The 23010-nt window shown below is 35.9% G+C and overlaps 1 protein-coding gene across 18 annotated transcripts in view; it reads right to left on the bottom strand.

Annotated features, from left to right (window-relative positions):
* PPP2R5C (protein phosphatase 2 regulatory subunit B'gamma) overlaps positions 1-23010 on the bottom strand; it is a 252300-nt gene that overhangs the window by 107676 nt on the left and 121614 nt on the right. The window contains exon 2 of one of the 18 annotated variants that reach the window (XM_074213107.1): positions 4693-4810. The exons of 15 other annotated variants lie outside the window; for them this stretch is intronic. Coding sequence is in view for 2 of the 3 variants with exons in the window: in XM_074213098.1 (XP_074069199.1) it covers positions 4744-4810 (67 nt within the window). In the remaining variant the exon portion in view is untranslated. Of the gene's footprint in view, positions 1-4692; positions 4811-17696; positions 21034-23010 lie in introns of those variants that run through there. 2 more of the 18 variants (XM_074213098.1, XM_074213103.1) reach the window with 2 other exon arrangements.

The following is a 23010-nucleotide window of genomic DNA, read 5'->3' as shown; positions in this document are numbered from 1 at the left end:
CTCCACCTTCCTGCTTTCTTTTCCACCCTCTACTCAGCTAACAAAATAATCTTTCTGAAGTTCAAGTCTATATGGCTCCCTCACTTAAAAAGCATTAGTAGCTCTCTATTGTTTCTGGGATAAAAGGTAAATGCTTCAGATTTTCACTAACTCTTCACCCTTCCAGACTGACTTCTCATCACTCTCCACATCTAACTGGCAAAATCCTTGCTGTTTGCATGTTTGGGTTAGAATAAACACTCTTTCTTGAATAGTATGTATGTTATCACCCCCTACCTTGGGTTGTGCCTTCTCAAATTACGTTTTTCTGTAAAAATGTTCTATACTCCTGGAAGAACTCTGATGGCAAGGGCTGCTCTTCCTTTGGTTGTTTCTCCCTCTTCCCTCTCCAATGTACAAAGCTTTGCATCTAGTTGGCACTTAATGAGAGCCCCAATGGCAGGGTTCTTAGTGTGACATATAAAATTACTGAACAAACGGCAAGCTCTTGAGGTATATTTTCATACCTAATGTACATAGAAAACTCCCATTTTTCAAACTGAGAAATATTATCTAATACAAACATAGTTATAAGAGTAGCCTGCTGCATACTTCAAAAATTTAAGGATTTGTAAGTATGCTTTCTTCCTCTACTGATGGGGTTTGTTGATTGTCCTTTGCTCTCAAAAAGGACCAAATTGACATCACTGTCAGAATCTTATAGCATGCCTGACTATTGCTGATCAGACTGATCTACCACAAGTCTCAGGTAAATAGGCTATGTGAACTTTTGGATGGATTTTTAAAATTTGAACATCTCATATTTCTTTTGAGTTACTTCAATTCTGCTTTGCTCATAGAGCAAATGATGAGGGCATGCCATGTTAGGCAGTCCTGTACCAGTGTCTCCCAATCAACTACACAGATCTTGAGAGTTCTTTTTATCACTTTTTCTCACCTCCCACAGGTGATTGCCCTTGTCTTTTAGGTACATTTGGCATTCAAGCAGTGTGGCCAGTTCTTTGGAGTAGTGCTCTCTGTAGTAAAATTTGAATGCTTAGTAGCTTCAGAAAGGATCTCAGTGCACAATCTTAAGGCAATTCAAATGGAAGCTATTCAGTTTCTTAGTATGGTGCTAATAGATAGTCTATATTTCACAAGCATACAACAATGAGGTCAGTACAATGGTTCTGTATACCTTCAATCTGGTAGTCAGTCTAATATCTCATCTCTTCCACTTTTTGGAGTCTCACAAAAACTAAGCTAGCCCTAGCAACGTGTGTGCCAACCTTGTTATCAGTGTGTACATCCCTGGAAAGTATACTGCCAAGTAAGTGAACTTACCCACAGTATTAAAAACTTCATTTGATGAAATTAGTGCTTCCATATATGGAGGGTGTGGTGCTGGCTGGTGAAGCACTTGCGTTTTCTTAGTGATGTTAGGCTAAAATTAGCACGAGCAGCAGAGAATCAATCCATACTTTGTTGCATCTCAGCTTCAGAGCCTATAATTGAGTACATAATCATCTGCAAACAGAAAATCATGTACCAAAACTCCCTCCACTGTGGATAGTCTTTTCAAGATGAATAATTTACCATCAGTATGGCAACTGACCTTGATGCTGTGTTTGTTCTCATTGAAGGTGTTTGATAACATGGCTGGCTAAAAAGCATGGGAGCAAGTTAAGTACCCAACCTTGTTTAACTCCATTAGTGACTAGGAAAAGCATGTGAAAAATTTCCATTATCCAGAACCCGAGCAAGCATGCCATCATAAAATTGATGTACAATACTGATGAACTTTAAATATTCCATAAGCCCTCATGACTGACAATGTCAAAGGCCTTGGTCAGATCTATAAACTATGTATATAGATCTCTATTTGGCTCCTGGCATTTCTCATGGAATTGTCAGGCAGCAAATACCATCTTGACTTTTCTTTGATCCTTTCTGAAGACATACTTACTGGTTCTCAGGTGACCATCTTCTAACTGAAGAATTGGCTTTTTAAGGAGGACTCTGGCAAGAATCTTGTCAGCAATGACTAAGAAAGAAACATCCCTGTGATTATCATAGGTCAGTCTATTCCCTTTATCTTTATAGAGATGGATGATAGAGGCATTCTTGAATTCTTCATGCCATATAACCAGGAAAACTTTTGGATGAGCAGAGGACCCCTCCACCTTGTGGTTCTGTTAGAATAGAATCAGCACCAAGTGCTTCACCACTTGAAAGGAGCCTATTTGTATTCAAAATCTCTTCTTCAGTTGTGGAACTTCAACTAGGAACAGACTGACTTCCACTTGAGATAAATGATCAATGGCTTCTGCATTGATTGATGATGGTCTGTTAAGAACACAGTGAAAATGTTCAGCCTATATCTCTAGGATCATGTCCCAACCATTAATCAATATGGCTCCATCAGCACAGAGCAGTTGACATGCACCATAGGTCTTTGGCCCAAAAAAAGTCTTCAGGGCATCATATGAGCACTTTGGATTGTTACTATGTGCATAAAACTGAATTTCATCTGCCTTCTAACTGAGCCAAGAGTCACTAAGCTTTGCTAGTACTTTAGTTTTGATGGAATTAAGTGCTGCCTTCTTCAAAATGAATAAACTATCCCGCTGGTAAATCCTGTGGAGTTCTTGTTTTTCATTTAGCAGTTTCTGTATTTCCTCAACATTTTCATCAAACCAGCCTTGATCTTTGAAAGTTGCTTACTACTTTTTTGTTCTACTGTTGCCAAGTGTGTGTGTTGGCTCAACTTTACCTGCACTGTAACAATGAACTGTTAACACTCAGAGAAATACTGTAATTTGTTACATTAAGTCTTCTAAATATTTATTTTGCCTTTGGGCCACCTGATTTTGTTGAATTTGAATATTTAGCTTGAAGAGGATGAGATGTAATCAATCCAGCACTTTGCCCCACACATTACCTTCATCATTCTCATATCCTGTCTGTCTCTCTCCCTTACAATAATAGTCACAGTCTTTTAAATGCCATGAATTTTTATTGTATTAGGCAAATGGAAGACAGTGTTGGTGATGAGATGGTTATGAAATACACAAGTCTTTAATAATAAGTGACCACTGATCTTGCTGTTTATAACTCCATTCCTCTCAAGAACTCCCAGCCATGTCTGGTAGTCTGACCCTACACTAGTATTAAAGTCACCCAGAATAATAAGCTTTTCCTTTTTTGGCACAGTGATAATAAGAACTGCTAGTCTTCATAAAATTTTTTCTTTAACCTCATCAGTGTTCATCATAGAACATGGTGGGATGGAGTTTGCAATGAATGTCTAAACAGACAGTTCTCTTATGAGCAATGACTTATGGCTAGATAGGATACTGGAGACCCTAATTTAGTCCAACCATTTAAATTACAGATGAAGAAACTGAAGCCCAGTAAAGTGGAGTGATTGGTTCAAAGTAACATATGTTGTAGCTAAAAAGAACTGATCACTGGTGTTCCTACTTTCTGAATGATGTTCCTCTCCAAATTAGTGAGGTTGTTCTTCAGACAATGATTTTCTGCATCTGTAGTTGAAGCCTTTCCACTTTAGTAGGACCTGCCAAAATGCAGTGTCACTCAATGGCACAAGGAGCCCTCAGAGTAGAGGATCTACCACATATCCTTGGCAAATTAGTTCTCTGGTCAATTCTCTGCTGCTTGTGCTAATTTTGGCCTAAAAATAAGCTCCAAGAAAACACAGGTGCTCCACCAGTCAGCACACCATCCATTTGAAAAACGACTGATTACAGCAAATGGAGTTTTGTATACTGTGGATAAGTTCACTTACCTTGATAGTATACTTTCCAGGGATGAACACATTGATAATGTGAGCTTGACACACACATTACCAGAACTAGTGCAATGTTGGGAGACTAGGAGAGGAGTATTAGACTGATTACCAAACTGGAAGTCTATAGTCATTGTGTTAACTTCACTGTTGTTTGTCTGTTAAAACTGGACAAATTTGCTAGTGCCATGCCAGGAAACTGAACTACTTCTATTTAAATTGTCTTAGGAAGACTCTGAAGATAACCTGGCAGTATAAAATACCAGAAAATGAGGTCCTTTCTCAAGCTAAACTAAACTGCAAGCATTCAAACTCTATTATAGAGAGTACTACTCAGTTAGGTTGACCATGTTTGAATGACAAATACACTTGCAAAGTAGAACTGATTTAATTCAAAGGAAACTTAAGATGCACAAGTTTAGAGAATGCACCCTAGGTATTCACATGGCCTATTTGTGCCTGACCTGTGGCAGATCATTCTGAGCGTGTATCAGTCTGATTAGTCAGTTGGACATGCTGTGAGGTTCTAACATAATGATGTCATTTTGGTTGTCTTTAAGGTCCTTAACAACCAATCAACCAACCAACAAGGTCGACAATGAGGTGAGAGACTCAGTCTTCTGATGGGCTCATATTTAAAGCCTTCTCAGCTCACTCAGTCCTCTGACATAGATTTTGACTTCTATGACATGAAGAGACATCTGAGTGGAAATTTAGTCCTAGGTAGCATGAGGGATAAAAAAGATATTTATGTCACACACAATCCATATCATTAGGAAACATATTTCAGAGGACTTTATTGCTACAGCACCATGAGGGTGCCAGAGCAGCAGTCACTTCCCACCAACTTCCCTGCCTCGTTTTAGGCTCCAACCTCTCCCTCCCACCCACTCCAATATCATTACCAGGGCATTCATCTCGTCATCACTGGAGATTGCTTCAGGTTTGGTACTCACATCTCATCCCTTTTTTTTCTGCTCCTCTGATTAGAGGATGGAACAAAAAATTCCTCCTGAAGCCTTCCTGTAAACAGGGCCCAGAAAAACCAAATAACTTTTTAGTTCCCAAAGGCTACTGCAATGCTTGGTTTTTACTCCACCAATATCATGCCCCAAGATCAGGTAGGTACCCTTTGGTCTCATGCCTAGTGTATAGTCTTCTCCCATTAGATAGTAAGCAACTTGAGGGCATGGTCTTATTTTTTTTTTTAAATTTGTATCCTCAGGGTTTAGCATAGTGTCTGGTACACAAGTAGGAGCTTAATAAATTTGTATTATATGTATTATGCTATATTGTGTTGCAATATATCTTAAAGGAGATTTAAACTAATCCTGATCACCTTTGGAGAATAATAAAGACTTGGTTTGTTAATTTAAGCTACACACACACACTCTTAGATATTTATAAAAATCAATATGACATTCATAAATTATCTGCCTTAACACTCAGTGAAGTTAACAAATACTTTAAGAATCAATTATATAGGGAACCCTATTAGGTATAGGAAACAAAGGATAAAAAGATTGTATTTTCACGAAAACATCTATTGGGTAAATATGATAGGAAACCAAACACCAACAAAAATGCAAAATAGTAGCATTTCAAAACAAATAGTTATTGCCTTAAATACTAGTGTTGTTTTAGGCTGGTGATAAGATATATACTTCTCTGGAGTTGTGGTTGGCTCAGTCTTTCAAAATTATTTTTCTTTACAATGCTGCCATTTAAACTGTTCTCCTGAATACACATATCTTCCTAAGTTTCTCTAAATCCATCTTTTTCCTTATTTCTTAAAGTGGAATATTATTTGTTCAGTCATTTCCTTTACTTCCAATTCTTTGCTGGATGGATGTTCATCTTTCATAATTGAAGAGGACTATTGACATATACAAGATGACATGACTTGCACTTTATATTTATTATAATGAAGAGGAATGCTGTACAGACATCACTTGCCTTTTCCAGAACTGCTTCACCTCTTAGTCTAAGTGATAGGAGACAGAACTTCTGGTGATGTCTGGATGCTGTGGGAATCGTTGGTCTTGTGGATATGATTTTCCTCCTGTGTCAGTGAGGCACCATGGTACTCCAGAAATGATGGGCTAAGCACCAGTATATGATGGCAACAATTTGGTAACTCCAAATCTGTCTCTTGAATCATCACTATAGTAAGATACGATTGGTGACAAGCTCCCAACAACCTTCCCACAGTAGGACAAAGACAATTTGTCACTCAGATCTATGCTGCTTCTCTCTGCTAGTACACTTCCCAGAGCTAAAGTTCCTAGTAACTGCATATTGGTTTGAAATAGGGTTTCGGTGGACCTCTTAAGTTCCATCACAGGCAACTAGCCAATAACCTGGAGTCAGAAAAAGTTGTCTCTTAACCATTCTGGTAGTCACACACTAGAAAGGTAAAATGGTTTTCATTATAACTCCTATTTTGAATGGCTCACTAACAATAAGAAGAGGTGCTACAAATAGTTTTGTACATGTAGGTTCTTTTCGTATTAAAAAAAAATCTCTTTAGGAGTACAGACCTAGTAATGGCATCACAATGTCAAATTAAATGATTTTTGTGGCACACTTTAAAATTATTTTCTGAAATGGCTGAGCTAATTCATACCACCACCAACATTAATGTGTCTCTTACTGTAGGCCCGCCAGCAATTTTTGCCAATCTAATTAAATGTGAGGTAGAACTTTACTCTTGCTTTAATTTGCATTTTGTTTATATAAATGTTGATTTATGAAATATTATGATCTAAGACAGAAGTATCAAATTATGCTGCAAATGTATCAGAGAAATGTTTAAGAAGGAAATAAAAACATAATACAACATAGATAATGTCCATTTGTGGTTTTCTAAGTCAATATGTGGTCCCCGGGAGACCCATTTCTATTTGAGTCCTCATCATTTGGCTAGTCAATTCAAGGACTCATTAGAGACTAGGGACTTTCCATTCTTTGCTAATGATGGATTCTTGAATTACCATTCTAGGTTTTTATCCACAAAACATGCTTGTGGGTGGAAATGTTTTCTAAACATATTTATTTCAGCCAAATGAGAATTTGTGCCATTTTAGACTATAAATACATTACAACTAATACAGTCATTGAATAAATAGCTTTAAAAAAGAGTTCACAAGTCTAGACATTCATATTTTAAATGCAAAATATTTAATACTTCTGAGTGATTCTTTTTTTAAAAAATTTTATTTATTTAAGGCAATGGGGTTAAGTTACTTGCTCAATGTCACATAGCTAGTAAGTGTCTCAGTTTGGATTTGAACTCAGATCCTCCTGACTCCAGGGCCAGTGCTCTATCCATTGTGCCATCCAGTTGCCTCCCCCTTAGTGGTTCTTAAGATAACTCTGAGAAAAATAAAAAAGTACTATCTACTGAACTTAATTTCCAGCAAATGTAGTTTATGGGCAGACATGCTGCTCAAAAATGAAACTTTTTTTTCAATTTTGATATCTTTGTTCATAGGACTCAGAACTAAAAGTTTCCTTGGATCATTTAGCTCAACTCACTAATTATAGAGATGAAGAAATAATGACTAAAAAGAAGATGAAAGAAAGTGATCAATTGTTATAGAAGTAGTAAATAGCAAAGTAACTATTAGAATCTGGGTGCTCTGATTCCACTCTAGTGCTCATTTTACCACTTTACAATTCTTTCATTTTTTTCACCAATAGTTGTACATATCAATTAAGTTAGGTCTCTTTTCAAAAGATAAAGATCTGCTCATAATCCATAGTCCAGGAACACAGTTTGAAGAGTTGTGTAAAAAAGAGTAACAGATTCATTTTCTTCCTAAGTAGTTGCTTGGAAGGACATTTGGGATCATCCTTTTAGTTTTTAATTACTGGATCACTCTTCATCTATTGACATAGGAAGTGAAAGTAAAATCATATAAAGAATGGTAATGTCACTTTTCCTCTTTCACTTATATAAAGGGTAGAGAAAATCAGCTGGTCCTTTATTATTTTGTTGGACTCTTTCCTTGTTTTCCTTCCTTCCTCCCCATCCCCCACCATTGTTTAAGTCTTAGAAAGTAAGGGTTAAAGTCCAATTCACTTCATTCACATATCTCTCACTAGAGTAGGCTGAATTTGCTAGGGGTGGGGTGGGGTGGGGTGGAGTGGAGGAGCAAGGGCTCAGACAAAGATAAGAGAAATGCAAGTAGAGGCTAGTTTTTTGATTCTACAAACTCTTCTATTATGGCACACAAAATTTTCAATGAAGTAATTCAAGTGAAAGGAATACTGAACCTTTTTCTAGCCAAACTCTTATCATGATATGATCTTGGACCAATTATATCACTGCTTAATGCCTGAGTTTTTTGACTGTAATATCTGGTCTGTATATCTGTATGTGAAGCACCATTGCACAGTGGATAGAGAGCTAGCTTCTGAATCAGAAAATCCTGAATTTAATACATACTTCTGATACATAGGGGCTGTGTGACTCTGGGCTTACTTTACCTCTCAGAAACCTAAGCAACTCTGAGACTATATATAAAGCTGCAGAAAAGTTGTTGAGTTGCTTTGATGAAGGGGTTTATCAGGGTTTCCTAAATCAATAAAATCACAAATCTAGATTCCCACCTTACTTTCCCTAATATATACACACCACCTCTCTTTACAGTAAAGACTAAGGGAATAAAATCAAGTTTTCAAGAAAAAAAAGGTAATTCTCTATTCATTGAAACAAGATGTATTTCTTGCTCAGGAGTCTACAGGCAAAAGAAGGGCTGGTTGATAATTATAACTGGCCTCACCCTTCCTTAGCATACTAAAATGTACAAAATCTCTTTTTAATACCTCTGGGTAGTTCCCATCACTTCTTAAGGAAATTAAGTTCAAATTTCAACAGAACATTAAAAATTCCATTGTACTCATAAAAAGTTCCTAATAAACTGGTCTCATTTATCCAAAGCATACTTACTACCTGTGTGAAAACTAAAGCAATCTGTTTTCTCCAATCAGTGAAATAAGAGGGTTGGACTAGATGACCTATCACATCCCTTCTCTGTCAATTCTAGAAAAAAATCTCAGAAATTAATAGGATTCCAAAACAAGATTCCAAACTTTTTAAACCTACAATGTTTTACTTTTATCTGAGGGCAATATTTGAGGTATTTAAAAATTCAGATAACTTGCCAATCAAGTTTATATAAATATATGATCTTAATTCGCAGGACTACTCTTAAAGTTGTATTTAAGAAGTGTTAAAAGAGGTCGATAGAAATCAAAGTCTGACAAGGTCAACTTTCTATATCTACATGAATTATTTACTTTCATTCTATTTTACTAATATAAATGAATAGATCACTTTAGAAAGTTCTGGTCAAATCAACTGTTTAATATACATTTTTTTACATTTGTAGTTTGTTTCTTACCATTATCTCCTTTTTATGTCTCTAACAAATATGCTGAACTAAATTCCTTGAGGTCATGAGTTCTTATTTCTTCTTTATTTCCCTACTGCTAGGCATGGCACCTTGCACACAGTAGGCACTTGAAATGGAAAAGTTGCTAAGTACAGTCCTGAATGTTAGGTACAAAGAGAAAAGTGAAATGGACTTTCCTACCAAGAACTCTGCATAGCAATTGAGGGAGATGACACATCTAGGTGAGAGAGTAGTTGTAGAGAAACTGGAAAGGTCCAAAGATCCTTAGAATTTCAGGTCAGACCTCTGAATGCCCGGTAGGTCCAAAGGGCCATTATTGGTGTGGCAGATTGTAAGGGTCAGTGGACACTTTTCTGGTATTTCCTATCAGGACTGGTTCTAAAGTCCTGAGTGTAACCACAGTGAGGTTAGGAGTGCTGTCAAGTGGGCAAAAGAAGGGAGTAGTTGTAAGCACCAGAAGCAAGGTGGCACAATGATATAGCACTGGACCTGGAGTCAGTTTAGATTAGAGTTCAAATCTTGCCCCAAGGACTAGTTGTATGATCCTGTGGCAGTCACTATAACTTGCCTGTCTTAGTGTCCCCATCTGTAAAATGAAGATAACACTAGTACCAGGGTTGTTTGTGAGGTTGTTGTAAGGATAAACTGAGATACTACTTGTGCTTTGCAAATCTTAAAGTGCTATTATTATTATTATTATTTAGTCAAACTCTTTTTTTCTTTGTCCACAGAATTCAGTGCTCCTCTTCTCTTTAAAATGTCAGGTGCACTAAAATGGACTTTCTGAGTAACACTAGTCTTGAATATTTTATTGTAAGAGGGAGAATAGTATGTGCAGAAGCCTAGGACACAGCAAGGCAAATGAACAAGGCAGCCTTTGCCCCAGCTCCTGGTTTAATCAGGGTCTAATGGGAATGGAGCCAGAGTGATACAAAAGCAGATAACCACAACACAACAGAGAGAACAATCACAGCCAACAACTGATGTTTGTATAGCACTTTAAAGTTAATACTTCAAGCTATGGGAACCAAAGAGAGCTTCATGGAGGAGGTAACATTTAAATTTAGCTTTAAGAAGAAAAAATAAAACAAAATCTAAAATCTAGATGCTTCAATTTATTACTGTCATTATGTGAAGAATGCTATGGTGGGTGACCTCAATTACTTTAAGTTCTTGTTTTGTTTTGTTTTTTGCAAGGCAGTGGGGTTAAGTGACTTGCCCAAGGTCACACAACTAGGAAATTATTAAATGTCTGAGGCTGAATTTGAACTCAGGTCTTCCTGATACCAGGGCCCATGCTCTATCCACTGCGCCACCTAGTCACTCCAACCTCAATTACTTTAAGATTTTTCATACAATTCACATATCATAAGGTCCCTGATGGACCACATGTCCTGGTTTTTGGGTTGGGAAAATATGATCACTTAACTAGGGATTGTCTCTGCTCCATAAGAGCGTACAGTCTGAAGGGGAGGGAAGACATATTACACAACAAACCTAGAGAAAAAATAAACAAGCTGATAATAGTGTGATAGAGACTTCTATGCTGGTCCATTTCCTCAAATGAAGGGCATTTTGTGTTAAGATGGAAGGGGGGGGGAGAAATTAATGTACTATTATACATCATTCTCAAGAAAATAACATCCCTACATCATTTGGTAAGTCATACTAGTAGAAAATGAATGTATTGGATGGAAGCAGCAAGATTAGATAAGTTTGATTAGACAGCTTGATTTGAGATTGAGTTTTAACTCCACTGAAGGTTGCAGTGCCAACTAGTTACAATAGGTTCTACAACTTTATGGTGAAGCAGCAGTACTGTAGCTGAACAAAGTCTCAAAAAAGGGATGAACCATGCATATGCCTGTCTTTCATTCCCTACCTTCAAAGCAAAACAAAACAGGCAAAGTGAAATGTTTCAAACTTATAGCTTTAAATAATTACTGGGCTCCACTACTACTAATTAGAAAAATATATACAATTTTAGTTCCTCTGGCAGTTTATATATCATAAGAGATGACACCAGGTTGATTTTACTTTAAGGAAGAAAATTTCATTCAGTCATAAATAGGTGGCACAGTGGATAGGGTACTGTGGAGTCAAGAGTACTTGAGTTCAAATCTGATCTCGGATACTTGACATTTGTATCTGTGTGACATTGGGCAAATCACTTTACAAGCCCAGGGTCATCTCCAGTCATCCTGATTCATTTCTAGTCACAGGACCCAGATAGCTCGAGGAGAAAGTAAGGCTGGTGACTTGGTACAGCACCCTCTCACTAAAATCCAGTATATGAGCATGTCATGACATCACCTCCCTGATGTCATGGTCTTCTTCAAGAATGAAGGACAGGGGGGGGTGGCTAGCTGGTGCAGTGGATAGAGCACAGGCCCTAGAATCAGGAGTTGCCCAAGTTCAAATCTGGCCTCAGACACACTTAATAATTACCTAGCTGTGTGACCTTGGGTCAACCACTTAACCTAACCATTGCCTTGCAAAAAAAAAACAACTAAAAAAAGTATGAAGGATAGGGAAAGCTAGATGGCAGAATGGATAGAGCAACAGCCCTGGAGTCAGGAGGACCTGAACTCAAATCCCACTTCAGACACTTAATAATTACCTAGCTATAATTATTTTATATAATATATATAGATGCAAATATTATCTCCTGGGCAAGTCACTTAACCCCATTAAATAAATAAAAAATTTTTTAAAAAGAATGGACAAACAACAATAATTCATATTTGTGTAGTATTCTAAAATGTATTAAACTGAAGGAATATAAATATTATTTATCTCATTGACAAATAAAGGAGATTTTTGGGAAATTTACTGATTTGTCTAGGTTCACAAAACTGCTAAGTTTCAGTATAATAATTCAAACTCAGATCTTTTTTCCTCTATACTATGCTACCTTTCAATTACTTTATTAACTCTCTTACTGAAAGCTACAATTTACAATATACAACAAAATAAGTTGCCAGGGAAATAAGCTAAGGGACAGCTGAAGTAGACACATACTTAATTATTTTTTTCTTAACATGACAGGACGTGAAGAGACCAACAGTATGTTCAACTAGGATTGCTGGCTTCTCTTGCAAGATGTTCCCACCCCCTTCTAAGATTAGCTTTGTGTGTCCTGAGCAGCAAGAGTAGGCCAAGACTCCTGATGCATTCTGGTGTCCTAAGCGGGGGCCAAGTGAAAATCAATATAAAATTCCCTACTGACTGACATGGGAAAGGAGCTCAGCAGAAACTATATATAGTTCATCGTGACACATTGTGATACAAAGTATAATGTTGAAGAGCACAGAAGAAATATTTCCCACTCAAAAAACATTTCAAATATTCAGCTGATAAATGCCAAGGGTCCAAAGTGCTCTGTTTTTCAATCTGAGTGGAAAGAACACTTGTCTAGGAGGTTGAAGACCAGTGCCAGCTCTGTGTCACCTTGAACAAGAATTCAGAGCTGGAAGGGACAGCAGTCCCTATTTATTTTAGTCTAATCCCTTCATTTGATGGAGCAAGAAACTGAACCCTTGAAGTGAGGTACCAAGTAAGATGCAAACACAGTATTCTGACTCCAAATCTGTAACATTTCAATTGTTATTACCATTTAACCTTCTCTGAGTGTTGGTCTGCTCATCTATATAAGAGAGACCAGCAAGCATACTACCACAATAATCCAGGAGCAAAGTAATGAAGGTCTGCCCCAGGGAACTGTCAAAGGAGAGAATGGGGTTTATATGAGAGCTGTTGTGAAGGTCTTGGTAACAGAATGGATATAGGAAATGAAAGATGACAATAACATTTATGTAGCATTTACTCTGTCTAGGTACTCTGCTAAGGGCTTTACTTTTTTTACTTTACTTTTACTTTTTTTTAAATTATCTCATTTAAGCCTCACAACAACCTTGGGTATATTATCATTCCCATTTTTACAGTTGGGGAAACTGAGGCAAGCAGGGTTAAGTGACTTCCCCAAGATCACACAGCTAATAAGTTTCTATTCTGCATTTGAACTCTGGTCTTCCTGAACTCCAGGTTCAGAGAATCAGTGAAAAGTAGAGGATGATGCCTGGGTTTTTATTTTTAATATAACTATCTAAATGCAAAGTTTAGAGTTTAAGGTATTATTTGGAATTTCATTCTTTGCTTTTTTTAAAATTTTGAAAGTACTGTATAAGATATAAAAGTGATTTGGGTAGTGAATATAAAGTTGGAACTAGGTTACAAAGATCTGGATTCAAGTACTGCCTCTGACATACTTATTGACTATGACCCTGGGTAAGGAACTTAGCTTTTCAGTGATGCAGGCAAATCTCTTAAGACATGGAACAAATGCATATATTATATTATTAGGGAAAGTTTCCTGCACCAATGGAGAAAAAATATTTGTTGAGACTAAGGTAATAATGACAATTATTTTTTAAAAATATAGTAAAAAAGTTAACTAGAACTTTTATAAAACAAAACAAAAATTTAACCTTTAAAAAGGAAAACAAGAAAGTATCTTTTTTCAAATAATACACACCAAATCCCTCAAGTTCTAAACATATGGCAGGCATGGAGGTCTCATTGTATTGGCCCTATAAAGGTGGTATTTCTGCATCTAGTCATAGAATTTTCAAAATTCAAAAATAAAAATATAGGTGATGAATACCAATGGTCTTCTTTCCTAAACAGCACTGTTGCACTGTTGTGAACAAAGTACTGTAATAATGAAGTACCATAAGGGATATAGTTACATCCATATATAATAAGGCAATTATATATAAAATATGCATATGCTGTATTAGGCCGAATATGATTGAAATGGCATAATGAAAAATAAAACTGATTATAGATTGACTATGGCCAAGCTTCATACAAGTTGAATTTGGCAGAAAAATATGGAACAAATTCAGACTAATATAAGATATATTTATAGAAAGAGGTTGGGAATGGGGGATTTTTTTTAAGTTACACAATGCTATTTTAGGGATACTTAGTAAAAAAAAGATCAAGTCACATAAATAATATTTGTAAAAAAAATCTAGTGTTTCTATTTCATAGAACAAGGTTATTTACAATACAATAAAGATCAGGGTTTATTTGCTTAATTAAAACATTAAGCAGACAATCAACTCTATTCAAGAAATTTCTCTTATCTTATGCATTATGCAAATTTCTAGGATTCCATATGGCTTTGCAGCTGAGAACTAAGAGTGAGGGATTTGTAGTCTAGAGGTCAATTTTCCAATCTATACTAAGGTTCTTGGAGCCAGAGAGTTACTCTCAAAGTGATACCAATTCAGCTTGAGAATATATTATGATCTAAAACAACCCCAAGAATTAATTAGCAAAAACAACACAGAGGTTTTACAAAATTAAACAACAATGTCTGAAATTAATTTTAGCATCATGAGCAGTATCATGAAAAGCAGGAGTTAGAAATTATAGGGAGGGAGATTTCAGTTTGTAATTCCTTTTTTTTAGGTTTTTTCTTTTCCCCAAGGCTATGGAGTTAAGTGGTTTGCCCAAGGCCATGAAGCTAGGTAATTATTAAGTGTCTCAGGATGGATTTGAACTCAGGTACTCCTGACTCCAGGCTGGTACTCTCTCCACTGCGCCACCTAGCTGCCTCTCAGCTTGTAATTCCTACCAGAGCTATCCAAAAATGCAACCTGAGAAAAGTTGTAAAGAAGCTTTCTTTACATTGGGATCATTAAAGCAAAGGTAATTCAGACAATAGACTCATGTACTTAAAGCAAATTTAGAAGTCTCTTTTGACTCAAGAATCCATGGTCTTGGGGAGGCTAGGTGGCATAGTGGATGGAGCACCAACCCTGGAGTCAGGAGTACCTGAGTTCCAATCGGACCTCAGACACTTACCAATTACCTAGCTGTGTGGCCTTGGGCAAGCCACTTAACCCCATTTGCCCTGCAAAAAAAACAACCTAAAAAAAAAAGAATCCATGGTCCTAGTTCCTCATCTGTAAAGCAAAGGGGAGGAGCTGCTTCTTTGTAGTGCTGACATTTTATGGGTTTATGTCTAGATACAAGTAATCAAAATAAGATTATTATATAAAGATACTTTTAAAAATCATACAGCATCACACATATTTACAAAACTAGATAATTCAATTTTTACAAGTAATTTAAATATAAAATTCTATTCTAATCTTCAGCTTTGGTATAGAGAAGACATAATAGTAAGAGGGAACAAAGAAACATGATAAAACAGGAGCTCTCAATAAAAACTCAAGAGGAAAGGGAGTATATTCATTTGTGAATTCAATTTTGGCACCAGGTATAGTCTAGGATCATTTGTTTTGATGGAGAAAGTGGAAAAGGATTAGCCCAATCCTGTTTTACTTATTTTGGGGATATTAGCACATACATAAGGGGTGTTCTAGAGTTTATTTTTTCCTTAAATTCAATTTCAAAATTCAATATTCAGGAGACTGAGGGCCAGAATGATTAAAGAACTTGATAAAAAATATTACTCTTAAGTCACTAGAATTTCAGGAGTCTTTATAAAGATTAGAAAACTGCTTTTGCTAACAAATATACTGAAGGTGCTTATACTTAGAAGATTCTGTGAACTGTAAACTCTAAACCTACCAAAAATTAAGAATCTTCATATATATATATGAAATAGGCTAGCCATATTTAAAATATATGAAAACTGGTCACTATATCAAATTCATAAGGGAAAATGTTTAAAAATAAAAGTGTTTTCTAGAGTTATACATATCAAAAAACCATCTGGTTATCTGAATTTTTCTTGGTAGTTATTCCATAACGGGAAGGCAGTCTTTTTTTAGCAAGAGACAATAATAGATACAGACTCTTCCTTGAATGGGATTACAAACACTACTAACCATCATCAGAAGGATATGTACTTTCAACAAAGTGGCATAATTGTCTAACAGAAAGAACAAGTATCTTAGAGGTGAGATAAACCTGGCTAAGTATCTTGACTCCCAATGACTATTCTAGTGACTTTAGGTAAGTCACTTCTACCTGAAAGAGTTATTGTGAAGATCAAATGAGAATAAATGTTAAATACTCTTAACATGAAATTCTAATTAAACAAAAAGAAACAGTAATTAACTTGCATTGATAAAAGACATCCTTTTTGCCTGCTTTCTCCGATTTGCAAAATGGGAGGCCCTTAAAGAAAATACTGGGTGACAAAGAACAGTGAAATAAATTAATCTCCCAAATGGAGATGCAATTCTGGCCTCCTTAATCCCATTTCCCATAAATCATAATATCATCCACAAAACCATGTGAAATTGACACATCCTTCTATTTTGCCTATAAGGGACTCAGCTTGCTTTTCTCAAGTTTTTGATTCTGTTCTCCTATCAGAAGGACTTAACCCAAAAGGGATATGCTTGTTCTTTCACTACCAGATAAATTTCTAAATGGCTTCTATTTTAGTCAAAAAGTTAAAAAATAAATATAGACTGAGAAACAGAGTGAGAAACTATAATTCCATAGAATAATTACCAGAAACTTTGTGATCACTGTGCCTATTTCAGACAAGGCAAAGAAGGGGATAAACATGGGGGGTGAAAAAACAAATAAACTGTTCTTGTTCTCAAATGACTTCTAGTCTAACAGAAAAAACAAATTACAGACAAAAATAAGTAAAAGATACTGAAGAATATGTTAAATTTGGATTTTTTTTCTTAACCTCTCAGAGTTCAGAGAAATGAAAGAATTACTTTTATGTTAAGATAATGAAAGAAAGGCAGCATGGGGGCTTCTAAGTAAGATAGGTGGTATTTCTCAGTAGGTAGAGACAGGGATAGAATTAGATAAGATATATTTCTGGCACATGAAAATTATTATACAAGGAATAATATTAAAACAATTTCCCACAGAATAAAAAAAGTCATCTTGATTCTATATAGACACAGAGTTCAACATTAAGATTGTTGCATATTTTTCTGAACAAATAAATACACCAGAATAGAATGGACAGGTAAAGTTTTGGTTTATAATGTTAACTTTTGTAAATTTAGATGAAGTTGACATAATAGTTGAAAGAATGAGTTGTGAAATAGGGAAAATCTAGTTATATTTTAAAAAATTAGTAAAGCACTTTGGTATTATTTCCATAAGTTTCATTATATTAAAAGTACCCTTATGTTTTCCAAAGGTACTTGTATACCCAAACAAATGCTATTTCCTTACAATTTTCTCCTAAACTCTTTAGGCAAATCAGTTCTCAGGAAAAAAAAGATAGAAAATATAATATAACTAAGTGAAAGGATATATTTTCAAGTAGATTGACTTAATACCAATCTAAGGATTCCTTTTGGCTAATACATTTAAGAAGAAATGAGCACTACAGAAATTGTAGTTACCTTTTTTCCTTTTTGGGTGGAGAAATTTATTTTGTTTATGGGCAAGTATACTCTATAAGGTGCTAGATAATACAAGATTAACTTCAATTTAAACTATAACCACAAAAATTGAAGTTCTGACCTTACCTTCATGACCCAGGATCTGCATCTTTTAAGATCCCCTAACTCAATTTCTGGTGCACAGTCCACTAGAAAACTGAAAAAAGCTCCCTATAGGAGACATTCTGGAGATCTGTTTGATAAAGAAATATGAAACACAGCCTCTGCTACAAAGTCAAAGGTCCGAATACAGACCTGTGAATCAGAACAACTAAAGTCTATTCCTGTCTTTGTCACCTGCTCCTTCTGGGCCTAAGGCAAGTCAGAAAACCTCTCTGTCCTGGTTTCCTCAACTGTAAAAATGAGGATAATAATACCTCTTTACTACCACTCAAGGGTGAAGAAGATTAATTAATGTTTGCCAAATGCTTTGAAGATTAAAAAGTTCCATGGGTGCTAATAACAAACAATAACATTCTACCCACATTCATTGGGGCATCTGCTATGCTGTACATATATTACATTACTCATGAGTACAGTGAAATGCTTAAGACAAATTTGACTTGCTTCATAAAAACAAATGATTCTTATGGAACTATTTTTAATTTTCTCAAACCTGAACAAATAACACCATCTGAAAACAGGGAAGAGGAAGAGAGTTTTATTATCTGAAATTCCCATTTATCATCTGATATTCCCATTATTTTTAAAGTACAAACATCCAAAACCAATTATATGCCTTTGACTAAGGAATGGATTTGAAACAACCAATAATTTATAAGAAATAACACTTAGGAAATAGTGAAGATCACTATTTAAATTTCATGTGATCCAAAAATTGGTAGGGGTTTGATGGCAATCCCAATTGGTATAAAATTTATATGGGTAATGGTTTTTTAAATCTACTATTCTATCAATGGAGAGTAGGTACTTTTCACAACTCTAGTTACAAATAGGCACAAATTCTTAACCAAATAAAGGATAGCATCTCCCTTTTATTATACAAAATAAAACAGACAATTCATAAAACAAATAAAATAATAATTAGATAGAAAATAATAGACTGGGGAAAAATATTTGCATCAAAAAATTTGGGGGGATTTCATTTGTATATCAAACTTCATATACTATGCCACGTGGAGTCTTAGAGAGTTGTCTGGGGGGCAAGAAGTTCAGTGACTTGTCTAGGATCACAGCTAGGATGAGTCAATACCAAAGTCCAGGTCTTATGTACTCTTCAGCTGGCTCTCTTAATAGAGGTTTCTTTCTTTTCTTTTTTTTAGGTTTTTGCAAGGCAAATGGGGTTAAGTGGCTTGCCCAAGGCCACACAGCTAGATAATTATTAAGTGTCTCTGACCGGATTTGAACCCAGGTACTCCTGATTCCAGGGCTGGTGCTTTATCCACTGTGCCACCTAGCCGCCCCAATAGAGGTTTCTCTTGCATTAAACATCACTAAGAAAAGTCATATTTAAAAGACAGCCTGAATAGGTCAAAGAATGATAGGACTACTAAAAATAAAAAGTAGCCAGTGCCAACTATCTCTGAGGTATTGTGCTAGGTGCTAGAGATACAAAGACAAAATTAAAAACCAGAGGGATGGTGGGGGGGGGGGGGGAAGAAGGGAATATGATCCTTACACACATAAGGAAATACAACATAATTCTACAAGTGTTCTTCACATGAACAACTGAGTTGGTACTGGAAAGGCTTCCCAAAGGTTTGCCTAATGTGAGACTTAAAGGAAGCTAAAGATTCCAAGAAACAGGTGAGAGGAAGGAGTATTTCTTCAGTCATGAAAGACCTTCTGCAAAGACAAGAAATGCAATGCCAAGGTTGGGAAACAGGAAGTAAGCCAGAATGAAAGGAAGGAAGAATATCAGGGGGGGACTTGAAACGTATTAAATCTGGAAAAGTGGGCATGTGCTCTTATGGAGAAGAGTTTTAAATGCCAAGTTGTACCATTTATATTTTATATTAGTGGAGGGTAGGTAGCATACTGAAGGATCCTGAGCAGGGTAGTAAAATGATCAGACCAGTAATATTGCAAAGATTACTTTTGCAGCTATAGGAGTGAAAGATCAGAGAGAATTCACTATGGAATCCAATTGGGAAGCTAGTTCAATAATCTAGGTAAGAGATGAGGAGGGCTTTGTAAGTGGAGAGAAAGGGACAGATGCAAGAGAAATTATGGTAATCGACCTGACAAGACTTGACAACTACTTGGATATGAAAAGAAATGCTAACATTCTTTATATGACTCCCTTGACAATGTCTAAGAACCCACTAGTTAATTAATAAATATTTATTGAACATCTACTACACGCTATACAAAATCTCTATTCTTTTTTCAAGGTTTTTGCAAGGCAATGGGGTTAACAAAATCTCTATCCTTTAAGATTATATATTCTAACAGGAGAGACAAGTACTTTTGTAAGTAAATGCATAACATAAGGAGAATAAATATGAATAAACACAGTATTTAAATATAAGATAAGGAAGGCACCAACAAGTTAGGGGGGATGAAGAAAGTCTTCACGTATTAAGTGATGCCTGAATTGCATATTGAAGGAAAAAGGGATTTTATGGAGTTGAAGTGAAGAGGGAAACCATGAGGGACAAATCCTGCAGAAGGAACATGGAGTACCACATAAGACTAAAGAAAAGATCAATTCAGTTGAATCATAAGGGAGGGAGTGAGTAAAGAAAAAAAAACCCCTCCCAACATTGGACTAGAAGTTAGAAGACCTGAGTTCAAAACTGGCCTCAGACACTTACTAGCTGTATGACTGAGCATGTTGATTAACTTCTGACTGCTTCTGTTTACTCATCTATAAAATAAGGATAATGATGGCATCTACCTCCCAAGGCTGTGGTAAGGATGAAAAGAGATAATAAGTGTAAAATGCTTAGCACAGTGCCAAACATATCATAAGCAATATCCTAATGCTAGCAATTTTGATTATTATAAGGAAAATTAAATATTCAGAGAAACATGGGAAGACTTGTATGAACTGATACAAAATAAAGTGAGCAGAACTAAAGGATCATCGAGGGCAGTTAGAACCAATGCATGCAGAAGGGACATAGCATGCCAGGTCAAGGCATAAAGAAGAAGCCAGTTTGGCTGGATCATAAGTGTGGGAGGGGGAATGATGTACAATAAGACTGGAAAGACAGGTTGAGGCCACATGTAAAGGGTTTTCAGAGCTTAACAGAGTAGTTTATATCATACTCTAAAAGCAGTAGTAAGTCATCTGAGGGAAGTCAGGTCTTAGTGAGAGCAAACAGAATGAATATGAGAAGAAGAGATCTAGATTAATGATAGAATACTGAGTTCAGAAGACCTAAGTTCAAATCCTGCCTCGGACATAACAGAGAAGCTTAGCATAATGACTGTAACATAAATAAGCTTAATAAAATGCTTGGTAATTTGCCTAGATTACCTAGGCAACTCACCTAATGTTTCTCCCAGTTTTTTGCCTTAAATGTATAATGGATAATAATAATAATAATAATAATAATAATAATATGGATTTGTAAATGTATAAATGGATAACAATAGCACCTACTTTATAGAACTTTTGTTAGGAGTAAATGAGATAAGATGTGTAAAGTGTTAGCAAACCTTAAGCCATTATATAAATGTTGGCTATTCTTTTCCAAAAATTACTTTATCGTTAGCATTCATTTAAAAAATTTTTGAATTTAAACATTTAAATTTATCTATCTTTTAAATCCCTTCCCTATCCAGTGAGAAGCAAGCAATACAATCTTAATTATACATGTAAAGTCATGCAAAACATTTCCATATTTAGCTATTCTTTTTCACTGTGGCAAAAAACTGGGAATGAAGGAGATGCACACCAACTGTGGAATAACTAAACAAATTATGGCATGTTAATGCAATAGGATAATAATATTGTGCTATAAAAATTATGGAAGAAAACATTTCAGAGAAATCTGGGAAGACTTTATGAGCTGATGCTGAATAAAATGAGCAGAACCAGAAGAACCATATTGTAAATATTGTAATATTGTAAAGATAAACAATTTTGAAAAACTTTCAAACTCTGACCAGGATTTCAGAGAACTGTGAGAAAACATCCCACTCATCCCCTGAGAGAGAGAGAGGTTATAGATGCAGCATGCAGACTGAGACGACTGGAGGTCAACAGCACATATATGGACGAATAAATAAAAAGTATATACAAAATGAAAAAGGGGTAGGGGAGAGGAAGCATGAACAACTGGGGAAGTCGGAAAAAATTTATTTAAGAAGCTGGCATGTGAAAGGGCGAAGAGGAAGAGCATTCCAGGTATGGACAACTAGTGTGAAGGCATGGAGACAGAAGAAAGAATGTTATGTAAACAGAATAGCAAATATGCCTCTGGGGGGGGGGAGGGAGGGAGGGGGAGGGAGAGGGAGAGGGAGAGGGAGAGGGAGAGGGGGAGAGGGAGGGAGGGAGAGGGGGAGAGAGAGAGAGAGAGAGAGAGAGAGAGAGAAAATCACCAAGAAATAAAAGAAAGTGAGGAGAAGTAGTTTTAGGGGGACATATATATGTTTGATCTGCCTATGGGAAAACAAAGTAGAAATGTCCAGCAGATGATAGGGAGAGAAAGAATGAATGTTGGGTAGGTAGCTAAAATTATGGATCCCTGAAATACGAAATTAAAAAGATTTGAGTAATTATTTATTCTCATGTGAAATAGTAAGTCAAAATCCTAAAAGGCCATCAATTTAAATCACTTGAAGTGAAAATTTAGGCAGGATCCTTTCAAATCAGTAAAGGTATTTTTTCAAAGATGCTCAGGGAGGACACATGCCATCATCCATCATCATCATCATCACAACCACCATCACTTGCTTGATTCATCAATCATTTTTCCTTAAAAAATATTACACAACCATTTATTTCAATTCTATGCTTACTGAGTTCCTGTCTGAAGTAAAATAAGATAAGTACTGCAATGTTAACATGCTTTCACTCCTATATTATTGCAGGGCTGCTATGACTTCATATGCTATGACTTTCATGCTCTAAGAGTCCTAACATCTTTCTAGCAATTTACTAAAAACAGATAATTGAATCAAGTACCTTTTAAAAGAAAAGTCTCCAAGGTGAATGACAAAAGAAAGGATATATATACAGCAAAGTATTTTCAGCAGCACAGAATTTGGAAACAAAAGTAGATGTTCATTGACAGGGGAATGGTTAAACATGCTGTAGTATGTGAATTCAATGGATATTACTGTGCTGTCACAAATAGAAGGAATATAGAAAAACATGGAAAGACATGGAAACCGATATAAAATGGAGTAAGCAGAACAAGCAAAACAATACACACAAGGATGATACTGTTAAATGCAAAGAAAAACAAAACAACAATCAAAACCAAAT

This window comes from Macrotis lagotis, chromosome 1 (assembly GCF_037893015.1).
Source record: "Macrotis lagotis isolate mMagLag1 chromosome 1, bilby.v1.9.chrom.fasta, whole genome shotgun sequence".
In the NCBI taxonomy this organism is placed as follows: Eukaryota; Metazoa; Chordata; class Mammalia; order Peramelemorphia; family Peramelidae; genus Macrotis; species Macrotis lagotis.
This window is presented reverse-complemented; position numbering and strand designations above follow the sequence as displayed.